Source organism: Elephantulus edwardii, unplaced genomic scaffold, assembly GCF_000299155.1.
Source record: "Elephantulus edwardii isolate Elephantulus edwardi_28Jun2011 unplaced genomic scaffold, EleEdw1.0 scaffold00077, whole genome shotgun sequence".
Taxonomy (NCBI): domain Eukaryota; kingdom Metazoa; phylum Chordata; class Mammalia; order Macroscelidea; family Macroscelididae; genus Elephantulus; species Elephantulus edwardii.
This window is the reverse complement of record NW_006399827.1, coordinates 9,122,673-9,135,689: the sequence shown is the minus strand read 5'-3', so window position 1 is coordinate 9,135,689 and position 13,017 is coordinate 9,122,673. Positions and strand designations below refer to the sequence as shown.

Below are 13,017 nucleotides of genomic sequence, written 5' to 3'. Positions count from 1 at the left end.
CCAGAGCTGTAACAATGGTGGCGCCCGCTGTGTGTGGCTGGAGTGCCCCATTCCTGACACTCAGGTCATCACCAACGTGACCGTGCAGGCCCGGGTGTGGAACAGCACCTTCATTGAGGTCAGTGTCCACGTCTGGGGGTCTCTGTTACCCCTCACTGCATGGGAGAGCACCAGGGAGAGGTCAGGGTCACACTAGAGCCACTAGGATGCGAGTATGACAGTGACAGCAACTTGTTCTGCGCACAGTGGTGCAACTGTCACTGTGTGCACATCAGTGTGATGTCTGTGTAGATGTGGCCATCAAGCTTGTTTCTGGCCAGACTGGCCTTCTGTCATGTGTCCGTTACTTTGCCACATGTCTGTTACTCTGTCATGTGTCTGTCATCTGTCATGTACCTGTTACTTTATCCTGTGTCTGTTATTTTCCCACCTCTGTTCTTTCTCTTATGTTATTTCTTCCCCTTGAAGCATCTACTTCTCTCGCTGTTACCTCTGTCTATAATCTCCTATCAAGATTTCATGGTCTCCCTCAAATGCTTTACTCACAGAGCTTGCTCAAAAACTCCTTATGCAGGGAGCTCTGGTGGCCTAGTGACAAGAAGCTACACTGCAATCCCAGAGATACATGGTTCGAATCCACCAGATGCTTTGCTGGAGAAGGAGGGACAATCTCTACCTGTACCAGTCAGATCTGATTTGATGGTACACACAAAAAATAATAAGATAAAAATTTAAAACAAACAAACAAACAAAAACTCCTTATGCACTTGCCCTTTTTACTCTGGAGTGTAGTGACCGTACTGTGCCAGCTTCCCCCCGCTAGACCAGGGGCGGTGCATTTTTGTTTGTAAAGGGCCAGATAATAAATTTTTCCAGCATTACAGACCGCACAGTCTCTGTCACAGCTCCATAGCTCCGCCCTGTGTAGCATGAGCACAGCTGGGCAATATGTATGTCAGTGGGCACGGCCGTGTGCCAAAAAACTTGACAGAGTAGGCGGCAGGCCTGACCTAGCCCACGTGTGACCTTCGACTCTGCTCTCCCCAGCATCCAGCACAAGACCTGACACATAAATGAAAGAACAAATGAGTTAATGATGTGTATTTTTATGTGGAGAAGCAGCCTGGCTGTCTGAAACTTTGGGGTGTTATTTAAGGATGTGGCCTGGCAGGAGGGGACACAGGGGGCTTAAGGCCAGGAGGGAGAGCCAGAGATGCTAATGTTACTGCTTTTAACTTGCTTGTACTCCCCACCTCTAGGATTATAGGGACTTTGACCGAGTCACGGTACATAGTGAGGCCACGCTGTTCCTTCGAACCAGTGTTCCAACCATCAGTATGGAGAATAAAACCATACAGGTGAGTGAATGCTTACTTAATGCTAACTAACGAAGGCAGCAGTCTCTGGGCAAGGCACTAGTCCACAGTCAGTCATGACAACACATTAGAATCATCTGGAGAAATCCTGGTCTCTGGACCATAATACCCTAGAGTAATTATACTTGACTCTCCGAGGGCAGGACTTCTGTATTTGTATATTTAAAGGTTCCCCAGACATAGGCAAATTGAAATAAAGGTAGATACAGATGCATAGATAGGTGAGAACAGAGAGCTGTATGTGTGAATACAAATACATGGGCACATGCACATGTATTTACTAAAGACACAGATGTAGATATTCCTCAGACATAACTAAAGACCTTCTCACACTGATTTCTGGATCATACTCTTATGAAACAATTTAGTCAGCTGCATTACATAGTTCACAAAAGTCACCATCATAAAGAAATGATTAGTGTGTGGCTTCTTTAAAACTTGCAAGCTGTGAGCTCAGCACTCCTGGAACTGAACAGTAAGGAGGTAACCAGAAACTCAGGAAGAACAAAGTTACAAGAGCCACAATCTCATCTTCCCTGAGACCAGAAGAACTAGGCAGTACCCAGCTACCACCACTAACTGCTCTGACTGGCACCAGAATAGGGGATCTTTGACAGAATGGGGGGAAAAGAAACATGTGGAGAACTCAAATTCTTCTTATTTAAAAAAGAGGGGAACGGCAGACAAATTGGAATGGGGGGAGGGGGTTAGAGAACTCCCCTGAGACTATCACCCTGAAAAAGTCTTTAATCCTAGAACTGAGCCTAGCCTCTTGTGGTGAAATAGGACAGTGGCTCGCAAAGTTAAAGATATTATCCTAAAGGTTAGTGTTCTTTTTAAAAACCAGAAAATACAAGACCAGATGTCCAAGAATTTCTTAACTGCAAGGATGAGACAATAAAGTGTCAGAAAACAAGAGTGCTGAAAAGGAAACAGAGCACAGTTAAAGAGAACGTCAGCTCACTGCGTTAAATTGTAACTGGGGTCACTGAGCTCTTGTAGCTTAGCAGTAAGGAGTTGTGCTGTCAACCCAAAGGCATGTGGTTCGAGTCCACCAGCTGCTCTGTGGTAGAAAGATGGCCACTCTTCCCTGTGCCGTTTACTGCCTTTGAAAACCTACTGGAGGATCAGCTATGAGTTGACAGTACATAAAAACACTGCATAACTGGGGAGAGCTTGAGTAGCTTACCCTGTAGCAGCTTGCTCTTCTAACCCAAACGCTGATTATCTCTCATGGTTCAAATCCACTAGTAACTCTGAGAAAGAAAGATGGGCAGTCACCGTCTACCACAATTTATATCCTTAACCCGCTGGATGGTTGAATTGAAACAACCAGACAGCAGTGAGTTTTTTAATTAGTTAATGCCACCAAACAACTTGTGTACAAATTGGCAAGTGAGAATCTAGCTTGCTGGGTAGACTTTCATCAAAAGCTCAGTAAAACATTATTTAAAAATATAAAGTTCTTCAAATGATTCAAATGTGTAGTCAAGGTTGGGAGCCATTACTTTTGCTGATTTGAGCCACTCAACATCTCTAAGAGCAGGCCTGAGATTGTTGTATCTATTTTATGGCCCAAAGGCAGAGGCCCAGGGACACTGAGTGACCTGCCCAAAGTGACACAACTTACAGTGGGCTGGACCTGGACATCGGGCTGTCTCACCCGTTGTCATATGTACATGTGAACTGCTGGTCACAAGAAATAGAGAAACAGAATAATACACTGAAATAGAAGGTCTATCATGGGAACATGATTCTTATTTGCAGATGACACTCTTATCTACATATCAAAAAGGAGAAGCAACTAAAAACCTATTGGACCCAATAAAAAAAAATTCAGGAAGTTCATCAGCTCAAAAGGAAAACAAAAAATAGAAAAGCTCATTGTTTTCGCAATGGCTAATAAATATAGCACAGAGAACTGGGTGCTGGAGAGAAATATATATATTTGCCTATATTTGGGGAAGATAGATAAATATGAATGTAATATATACTGTTGTTGTTATGTGCCTGCAACTCATAGCGACCCTATGTACAACAGCCTTAAACTCTGTTCTATCCTGTGCCAATCTCACTGTCTCTGACACACCTACCCTGATTACCCCAGTTACTGAATCAGTCCACCTCATAGAGGGTTTCATCTCCTTCGCTGTCCCTCTACCCTCCTTGCAACATGTCCACAGTATGTCAGACAAAGTTTTGGTATCCTTGCCTCCAGTGAGCATTCTGATTTAACCTTCTCCAGGATGAACCTGTTCATTTTCTTAGCACTATGGTATATTCCATACTCTTCTCCAGCACCACAGCTCAAAGGCATCAATTCTCCTTGTATCCTTCCTAGTCATTGTCCTGCTCTCTGACACATAGCAAAGACTATTGTCTGTATCAGGTGCACCTTAGTCTCCAGAGTAACACCATTGCTCTTCAGTACTTTGGAGAGGTCCCTAAGAGCAGACTTTCCCATCAAAATATGTATTTTCATTTCCTGGCTGCTGATGCCAAGAGGGCTGACTGTGGAGCCAAGCAAACTAAAGCTGTTAACAATCTCAATCTGCCAATTGGTCCAGTGTTGAGAATCTTTGTCTTCTTGATATTGAGACTCAATCCATATTGAAGGCTGCAGTCCTTGACCCTCTGCAGCAAGTGCTTCGGGTCCTCCTCAGTTTCAGAAAGCATGGTTATGTCATCTGCATAATGCAGATTGTTGATGAATCTTCCACCAATCTTGATGCCACACTTCTCCTCATACAGCCCAGCCACCTGGATAATCTGTTCTGCATATAGGTTGAAAAGGTATGGACATAGGATACATCTTTGGCGTACACCCTTCCCGATTTTAAACCATGCAGTGTTTCCTTGTTCTGTTCTGACGACTGCCTCCTGGTCCAAGTATAGGTTTCGCCTTAGCACGATCAAGAGTTCTAGGATTCCCATTTTTCTCAGAGTCAGCCATAGTTTGTTATGATCCACACAACCAAACGCCTTTGCATAATCAATGAAACATAGACAGACATTCCTCTAGTACTCCCTGCTTTCAGCCAAGATCCATCTAACATTAGCTACAACATCCCTAGTACCACGACCCCTTCTAGCCTGCACTTCTGGCAGTCTCTGTTGATGTGCTGTTCTAGTCGTTTTTGGATAATCTTCAGCAAAATCTTGCTTGCATGTGATATCAATGATATTGTTCGATAATTTCCACACTATTGGATCACCTTTCTTTGGAATGGGAACACATATAGATCTCTTCCAGTCAGTTGGCCAAGTGGTTGTCCTCCAGATTTCTTGACACAACTTGGTGAACACATCTAGGGCAGCATCTGTTAGTTTAAATACATCGGTTGGTATACCATCAATTCCTGGGGCCTTATTTTTTTTTTGCCAATTCCTTCAAAGCAGCTTGAACTTCTTCCTTCATCACCATAGGCTCTTGCTTATATGTTGTTTCATCAAATTCTTCTGTGTCTGCCAATTCCTTTTGGTTCAGTGACTCAGTATATTCTTTCCATCTTCTTTTAATACTTCCTGGATCATTTCATATTCTGCCCAAAGCATCCTTAAACATAGCAACTTGAGGTTTGAATTTGATGACATTAATTGAAAAAAGAAGCAAGTTTCAAGATAGTTTGTGTAGTATGATCCTGTTTATATGGAAGGGAAAAAATATGAAGTTGAGCTCTGGTGGCCTAGAGGCAAGAAGTGGCACTGTAATCCCTAAGGTACATGGTTTGAGGCCATTAGCCACTCCACAGGAGAACAATGGGCAAACTCCTCCCATGCAATTAACTACCTCTAAAAATGCACTGGAGAGTTACCTGTGGGTCAGTTTCAGCTCTTGGTACACAACAACAACAATATATAAGCTAAATATTTTGGAAAGAGGTTTACCAAAACATTTTAGATAGTGCTTTTTAGGTAGCAAAGCTGCCGATTGTCTTTTATTTTCTTTATATCCCCTGAATTGTTTTTTTAAAACATTAATAGTCACATATACTAACTCATTGCCACGGAATTGGAACTAACTCAGAGCTGACCCTCCAGTGGGATTTGATTGCCCATCCTTCTCTCGTGGTTGTATCACCTGGACTTTAAAAAAATTAATAGTCACTGATTCTAACTAACTCGTTGCCATGGAGCTGGACCTGACTCGTAGCTGACCCTCCAGTGGGTTGTCAGGAGCTGGAAGTCACACAGGAGGCCACTGCCCATCTTTCTCCTTCGGAACAGCTAGTGGATTCAAACTGCCTGCTTTGGGGTTGGCAGTCCAGCTCTTACCCACTATGAGACACATGTAGTCAGGAAAAATGCTATCTATCAATTTAGATATATAAATATATATAATTTTTTTCAAGGGAAGAAAAAGAATGGTCCCATGTAACATGAATTCTTTATTTCTTGGTTAATAGCTATGACACGATGCTTGCTTTCTGTCCGTTTACCCATCCTCTTAAGCACATTTAATTCATCCCAACAACTTTTGAGGTGGGTTTTTTTTTACCATAATACCCATGTTACAGGGACTACAGTCTGCAGTATGGATTGAGACTCAATATCAAGAAAACAAAGATTCTCACCACTGGGCCAATGAACAACATCATAATGGATGGTGAAGAGACTGAGATTGTTCACAGTTTTGGTGTGCTTGGATCCACAGTCAACACTCTTGGCACCAGCAGCCAGGAAATTAAAAGATGAATTACGATGGGAAATTCTGTGGTTAGAGACCTCTCTAAAATGCTGAAGTGCAAAGATGTCAGTCTGGAAACTAATGTGTGCCTGATAGAGGCCATGGTCTTTGCAATCACTTACTTTGCATCAGAGAGCTGGACAATGACTAGGGAGGACCGAAGGAGAATTGATGCCTTTTAGCTGTGGTGTTGGAGAGGAGTATTGAATATACCATGGACTGCTAGGAAAACGAACAGGTTCGTCCTGGAGAGAGTAAAGCCGGGCTGCTCCTTGGAGGCAAGGATTCTGAAGCTTCATCTGACATACTTTGGGCATGTTGCAAAGAGGGACCAGCCCTTGGAAAAGGACATCATACTTGGGAGGGTGGAGGGATAGTGCAGGAGAGGAAGACCCTAGATGAGATGGATTGATTTGGTTTCTGGGATAATGGGTGTAGGTGTGTTGGAGATGGTGAGATTGGCACAGGATAGGGCAGAGTTTAGGGCTGTCATACGGTCAATATGAGTCACAGGCAACTTGAAGGCACATAACAACAACAGCAACAACAACCCATGTTACAGAAGAACAGCAGAAAGGTCGAGTAACTTACATCACCCAGCAAGCGAGTATATCGCTGGGACTCCAGCTCAGGCAGTGGCGCTCCAGAAGCCAGGCTCTCCACCCTGGTGGAGTCCAGCATGTGGGACTCCAGAAGTGGGATTACTTGTCCAGGGTCACACAGATCGTGAGGGTAGAGCTGTGTCCAAGCCGAGATCGTCAATCACATTCAGACTCCAGCCGCCTCTGAGGTCTGAGGCTGCTCCTCCGGGACCCAGTTTGCATGTTAAGAAGCAGGAGCCCCTGCTGATGTCAAACCTCATTTCTGTCTGGTTGGGACTGACTCGTAGCTGACCCGCCACTGGGGTTCCGAGCTGTAAACTGGATGGGAGGATGCTGTTCATCTTTCTCCGGAGGAGCTGACGGGAGATTCGAACTTTGGGAGACGCGTGGCATTTGGGTTAGCAGAGGCAGCTAGCTGCTCGTGGACCAGGCCCCCCAAGGTCACTCAATGGGGCAGGCAGGCAGGCACTTTTCCAGTTCCCCTTCGCCCCCTACTGGCAGCAAGTCAGATAGCAGGACCCAGAGCTCTGCAGAGAGGGGATCAGGTGAAGATGGAATGAGGAGGGCAGTCACCCACAGGGCTGAACCACCTCTGTCCCCCTCCAGTTCTTTGTGGACGTTGACTCTGACCTGGTGGAGGAGCTGCCGGCTGAGATCGAGCTGTGGATGGTGCTCGTGGCCGTGAGCGCCGGGCTTCTGCTGCTGGGGCTGATCATCCTTTTGTTGTGGAAGGTTAGGTGGCACCCCCTCCAGGATCCCCTCCCTAAACTCCTGCCAGCAGACTCCCCACCCGCTCTCCCTTCATGCCATGTCCCCCCATCTCATTCCTCATTTCCATCTCACCCTCACCCTTTCCCTATGCCCTCCCCTCCCTCGCCCCAGCCTCCAGTCCCACCCCTGCCCGGTCCTCAGTTTACCCGGGAGAGATGCTCCTGCCTCAGCCAACAGGGCTTGCTGCAGCTCGGAAAAGGGAATCCACCCCGGAGCTCTGGCTGCAGGGCACAGTGCCATGCTGGGGTCAAGACCCCAGCCCTAACGCCCAGTCCATAGCGCTGCTGGCAGGGACACCCCAGGCTCCCCCTGATGCCCCTCCCCACCTGCTCCCCTCCCGCAGTGTGGCTTCTTCAAGCGAGCCCGCACTCGGGCCCTGTACGAAGCCAAGAGGCAGAAGGCGGAGATGAAGAGCCAGCCGTCAGAGACAGAGAGGCTGACCGACGACTACTGAGGGGGGCTGTCCCCCACCCCCGGCCCACCTGGGTAACACGGCCTCAGGGCCCTCTTCCCCCAGCCCACAGCTGGCCGGGGCTCTGACTCTGTCCTGTCTGCTCCTCTTCCTTTTTGAGCCCACTCTGTACCCCACCCTGTCCCCAACAGCACCCTTCTACTGCCCTGGGGGAGCCTGGCTCTCGAACCAGCTCCTCAGAGACTTGCTACCCCATGAAGGAGCCATAATAAAACCTTCTCTTTGCTCTTTGGAAATTGAAAAGGGCGAGACTGCAGGTCATAAGGCGTCCCCACTGCAGGGAAGGTGGAGTCCCTCCCGCTGACCCAGGACACCCTTCCCAGAGTCCACCTCAGTGCCAACGTCAAGTCCAAGGAGGCACTCACCCTTCTGGTCATTCCCTTACCATGGCTGTCCGTCTGTCTCCATCTGCCTCTGCCTCTCCTCTCTACTTTCCTCAACACCTCTGGGGCCTGAGGGGTTGGATGTGTCTGAGTCAAAGGTGTGATTTTGAGGACCTCTGGGTAGGATGGAAGAAGACGGTGGGCACAAGGCCCCCCGCTGCCTGGAAAGCTGGTCTCTCATACTCTCTTTTTCCCCAACCACAGTGTGACTTCTTTAAGCGGACCCGCTATTACCAGATCATGCCCAAGTACCACGCAGTTCGGATCCGTGAAGAGGAGCGCTACCCGCCCCCCGGGAGCACTGTGTCCACCAAGAAGCACTGGGTGACCAGCTGGCAGACTTGGGACCGATACTACTGACGTGCTCCCTGGTCCCGACCCCCTCCCCCAGTGCCCTTTCCTTCCTATTTATCATAAATGATGCCCCCGAGAATCCATAGGGCCCACGGCTCAGGCACATGCACTTGCTGGCTGCACTCTCCCCTGCAGGAGGGGGGCTGGGGACTGGACATGCCAGTGCTGTGCCCCAGAGCCCTCTGCCCTGGACACCCGTGGGGCCTACTGCACTGTGACTTACACCCCAGGGGCTGGAGTGCCCCCTGACTCAGCCTGTGACAAAGCCAGGCCAGAGGGCCTCGTCAGAGCCAGGAGCAGGAGGCCCCCAACGCAGTGACACTGCTCCCCGTTCACACTGGATCCACCTTGAGCCATAGACACTGGATTGCTGCTTGTCCAGAAATTAAAACTACTGACCGGGAGAACCCACTGAGGCCCCAGAGACAGCTCCCTGGCACCAGGCCAGAGAACTGGGGGTCCTGCCTAAGGTTGTCCAGGGGACCGTTTGCTGGACCAGGGGAGCATTTGCTGGACCCAGCATTCTCAGACCCGAGAGCAAAATGAACTAGAAACAGGGTGTCTGGAATGGCTTTCAATCCTGAGTCTCTGTGAAAGCTCTCCTTTTGGCCATTGACTGAGTTAACATGTATACAGGCTGAAGAACTGGGCATGGAACCCTGGGCATCTGGACCAGCTGTGCCCGGGCCTCCCCAGGAGCACAGTGGAATCCTCGACAGAGAGGCTGGGACCAGCCCCAGCCCCAGGAGACAATGGAAGGCTACGGAAGACCTACTCCTGACCATCCTGGCCTCCTTAGGGCCTGGAGGGACGCCTCCAAGGTCACAGAGGGAGCGACACGTGAATGTAGAACAAGGAGGGAGCCCTGTCCCTGCCCCAAGCGGTCAGACCCATTCTGTCCCCACTGACCACGACCACGGCTGGGCGCCTAGAGGTGTTCTTGACTTTCAGAGCCAACATGGCTCTGCCCACCTCCCCCAGCCTATCTACCAAGGCCTGTTCTAGAGGTTGAGGTTGGTTCCGGAAAACCTCTGCCAATGCCCAGGCCCCTGGCCTGCCCCCACCCCCTCCCACGGTACTGTAGCAGGGACCTCCCTCCTCCTCGTGCCTTCTTTGTAGTTAGGCTTCTCACAGCAACCAATAAACAGCTCCATTTTGTACATGCTGCATCCGCTGCCTCCCCTCTCCGCCCGTCTCAGAACTAACTGTATTTGAATAGTTGGATAGATCCAGGTATCACCCAGGCCACTCCAGGTAAAAAAGTGTTACAAGGGGGACTTGCAAGATGTGGTGTGAGGAGACACGAGCTCTGCCTTCAGGGATACCCCAATATAAGGCAGAGTCACAGATAAGGGCAAAAGACTTAATTGGACTGAATGGAGTCAAGAATGGCTTCCTGGAGGAGGCTAACCGCACGCAGGCAGAGCAGAGAGGGATAGAGGTGTGCAGGGTGGAGTTCTCCGCTGCCATTGGTGGAAAATGCTGGGTGGGAAGGTAGAAGAGAATTCTTTCAGGATGAGTTGAGTAGAAGAGACTGAATTCAGGTAAGAATCTGCTTTCTGATTTCTCTTTCCCCATGTTCCTATCTGTGTGTGCTCAGTGATAAGTTAATAAGAGCCAAGGCTGGAAAAGCTGGCAGGTGGAGATATCCATGCCCCAGCCTCTGGAAGGGAGAACTTGGGACCTCAGCTCCTCTGAGTGTACAGTATAGCTTCACAATTCGGTGTTGCTAACACAGAGCTATCTCAAGTTGTTGTTAGGTGCCATTGAGTCAAGTACGACTCATAGCGACCCTGTGAACAAAAGAGCTGAACCCTGTTCTATCCTGTGTCCTCCTCACACTTCCTGACACACATGAGCTCAGTGCAGCAGTCACTGCAATCCACCTGGTTGAGGGTCTTCCTCTCTTTCACCGACCCTCAACCCTTCCCAGAATCATGTCCTTCTACAAGGAACAGTATCTTCTAGCAACATGCCCAAAGCAAGTGAGGTGAAGCCTCATCATTCTTGCCTCCAAAGAGCACTTCAGCTGCTCCCTGTCCAAGACATGTCTGCTTGTTCTCTTGGCCGTCTGTGGGATGTTCGGTGCTCTTCTCCAACACCACACACAGCTCACTCAAGTAGATGACTTTAGCAACAGAAACCTAGCCTCTATGCCCAGCTCTAGGAGATGTCGGTTCTGTCTGTGGGTTGTGGAGGAAAATCCTTGTTTTCCTCCTTGTCTGAAGGTGCAGTGTTCGCTGGGTCCCCATGGGCCTTGGCTTTCCCTGGCATCAAGGCACTTCCTCTTGGAGAGATCTGAGTCCAGAAGGATGTGCTCCACTCCTGGCAATTCTTTCTTGGTGGTACTGAGGTCCCCACTCTTGGCTCCTTTTCTCCCTCTTTAACTTTGTGAGATAAAAGGTATTAATAGGTCATCCTAGGGAAACTCCTCATATAGGATTAGGGCTGGCAATAGGATTAAAGGATGTCGCATTCTACTCTTAATCCTTTTATAACTACTTGGTTTATCAGATTAAGGGGGACTGTTACACAGCTTCCATAGTCTATCTTCACACACACACACACCACACCCCACAGGTATATTTGGAGGGCACAAGCACCCTGAGGCATCATCCACGTCACAGCAGGATGGGCCCCTCCCCACAGCACCTTTCCCTACAGGCTCTTGTCTTAGCTGGACAGCCCATAGCTTGGGGCTTGGATCAGGCCTTGCTTTGCTCTGGCCACTTCTGGGGTTCCTGTGGCTGCTTCCTCAGAATTAGCCAGGCTGCTCATCTGGTCACCTCCTTCCTGGTCCTGCATTCTTCCTGTGCCACAGCCCTTCTGTTTGACGCGCTGACTTTTGGGAAGACTTGGCTGAGGTCTGGAAATACCCTGGTTTCAGCCACTCTCAAGCCTCTCTTGGGGCCCCTGTTGGTAGAAGTATCCCTGTGCTGCCCAGCCTGCTTCTCAGCAAGGCCTACCTCCTGACAGAGCCCTTAGTCCAGTGCTCAGAACTCTCCCTCCCCATCTGCCCTCATTTTCTGTGCCCTTTCCCAGAACATCTGACCACTTTCTTCAGAAAAACCCCTGCTGAGTGGTCGGGAACCCAACGATGGGTGGACAGCCTTCCCAGAACTTAGGTGATTGATTCACTCCCTCAGACACACTTCATATCTCATATCCGAGTCCTCTAAGTACAATTTGGCCCTGCTCGTCCTTTTGCTTATAAATGTGGTAATACACACAAAACATTTGTCATTTCAACTTACTTGTACATGTATAATTTAGTGACAACTCGTTAAAAACACAACTATATATTTCCAAATTTTTCCATCATGCTTAACAAAATTAAATGTCCCCTAAGGAATAAGTCCTCCCTCTTGCTCCTTCCCACCTCTGGGATCCACTAGTAAGCTTTAATCACTATACCTTTGCCTATTCTAGATTATTTTATGGTTGTTGTTCTAGATTTTTTATGTACATGCAACCATGAACTATTTGTGGTTTTGTGCTGGCTTACTTCATGTAGCCTAATGTTTTCAAGGTATGATACATGCTGTGTAGCATGTATCAAGATTTTATTTCCTTTTATGGTTAAGTAATAATAGCGGGAGAGTTGATGACTTTGAGCTGTGGTGCTGGAGAAGAGTGTTGACTATACCATGGACTGCAAAGAGAACAAACAGGTTCATCCTGGAGAGGGTGAAACCAGGCTGCTCCTTGGTGGCAAGGATTCTGAAGCTTCATCTGACATACTTTGGACATGTTGCATGGAGGGACCAGTTCTTGGAGAAGGACGTCATGCTTGGGATGATAGAGGGACAGCGCAGGAGAGGAAGACTCTCCATGAGATGGATTGCTTCAGTGACTGTAGGTGTGTCAGAGACAATAAGATAGGCACCAGATAAAGCAGGGTTTAGGGCTGTTGTACATAGGGTCGTTATGAGTCACAGGTGACTGAGGGCACATAACAATAACAACATTTCATTGTTTGTATACACCACATTCTGATTATCTGTTCATTTTCTGATGAATATTTAGATTGTTTCCATCCTTAGGCTATTGTGAATAGTACTGCAGTGAACACTGGTGTATATAAATCCCTGCTTTCAATTCTTTGAATACTTAGAATTGAGATTGCTGGATCATAAGTAAATTCTATGTTTAACTTCTTGAGAAACTGCCAAGTTGTTAAGTGGTTATTCACAGATACTACTGAATGAAGCCTAAACCTGAGTTTTCTCATCTGTAAAATGAGCACAGCAGCAATGGGCTTGAGTGTGTCAGAGACTGTGATGGTATAGAATAGGACAAGGTTCAGATCTGTTGTCCATAGGCCATGATGGGTCCTAGTCACAGGACCTAACAACAACAGTACAATGGCAAT

The 13,017-nt window shown here is 48.0% G+C and overlaps 1 protein-coding gene across 1 annotated transcript in view; it reads left to right on the top strand.

Moving 5' to 3' along the window:
* Window positions 1–7,890, top strand: part of ITGA3 (integrin, alpha 3 (antigen CD49C, alpha 3 subunit of VLA-3 receptor)) — a 32,327-nt gene extending 24,437 nt beyond the window's left edge. The window contains exons 22-25 of the mRNA XM_006889305.1: window positions 5–118; window positions 1,260–1,358; window positions 7,272–7,397; window positions 7,780–7,890. Of these exons, the coding sequence (XP_006889367.1) occupies window positions 5–118; window positions 1,260–1,358; window positions 7,272–7,397; window positions 7,780–7,890 (450 nt within the window). The remainder of the gene's footprint in view (window positions 1–4; window positions 119–1,259; window positions 1,359–7,271; window positions 7,398–7,779) is intronic.
* The last annotated feature ends 5,127 nt before the right edge of the window (window positions 7,891–13,017 follow it).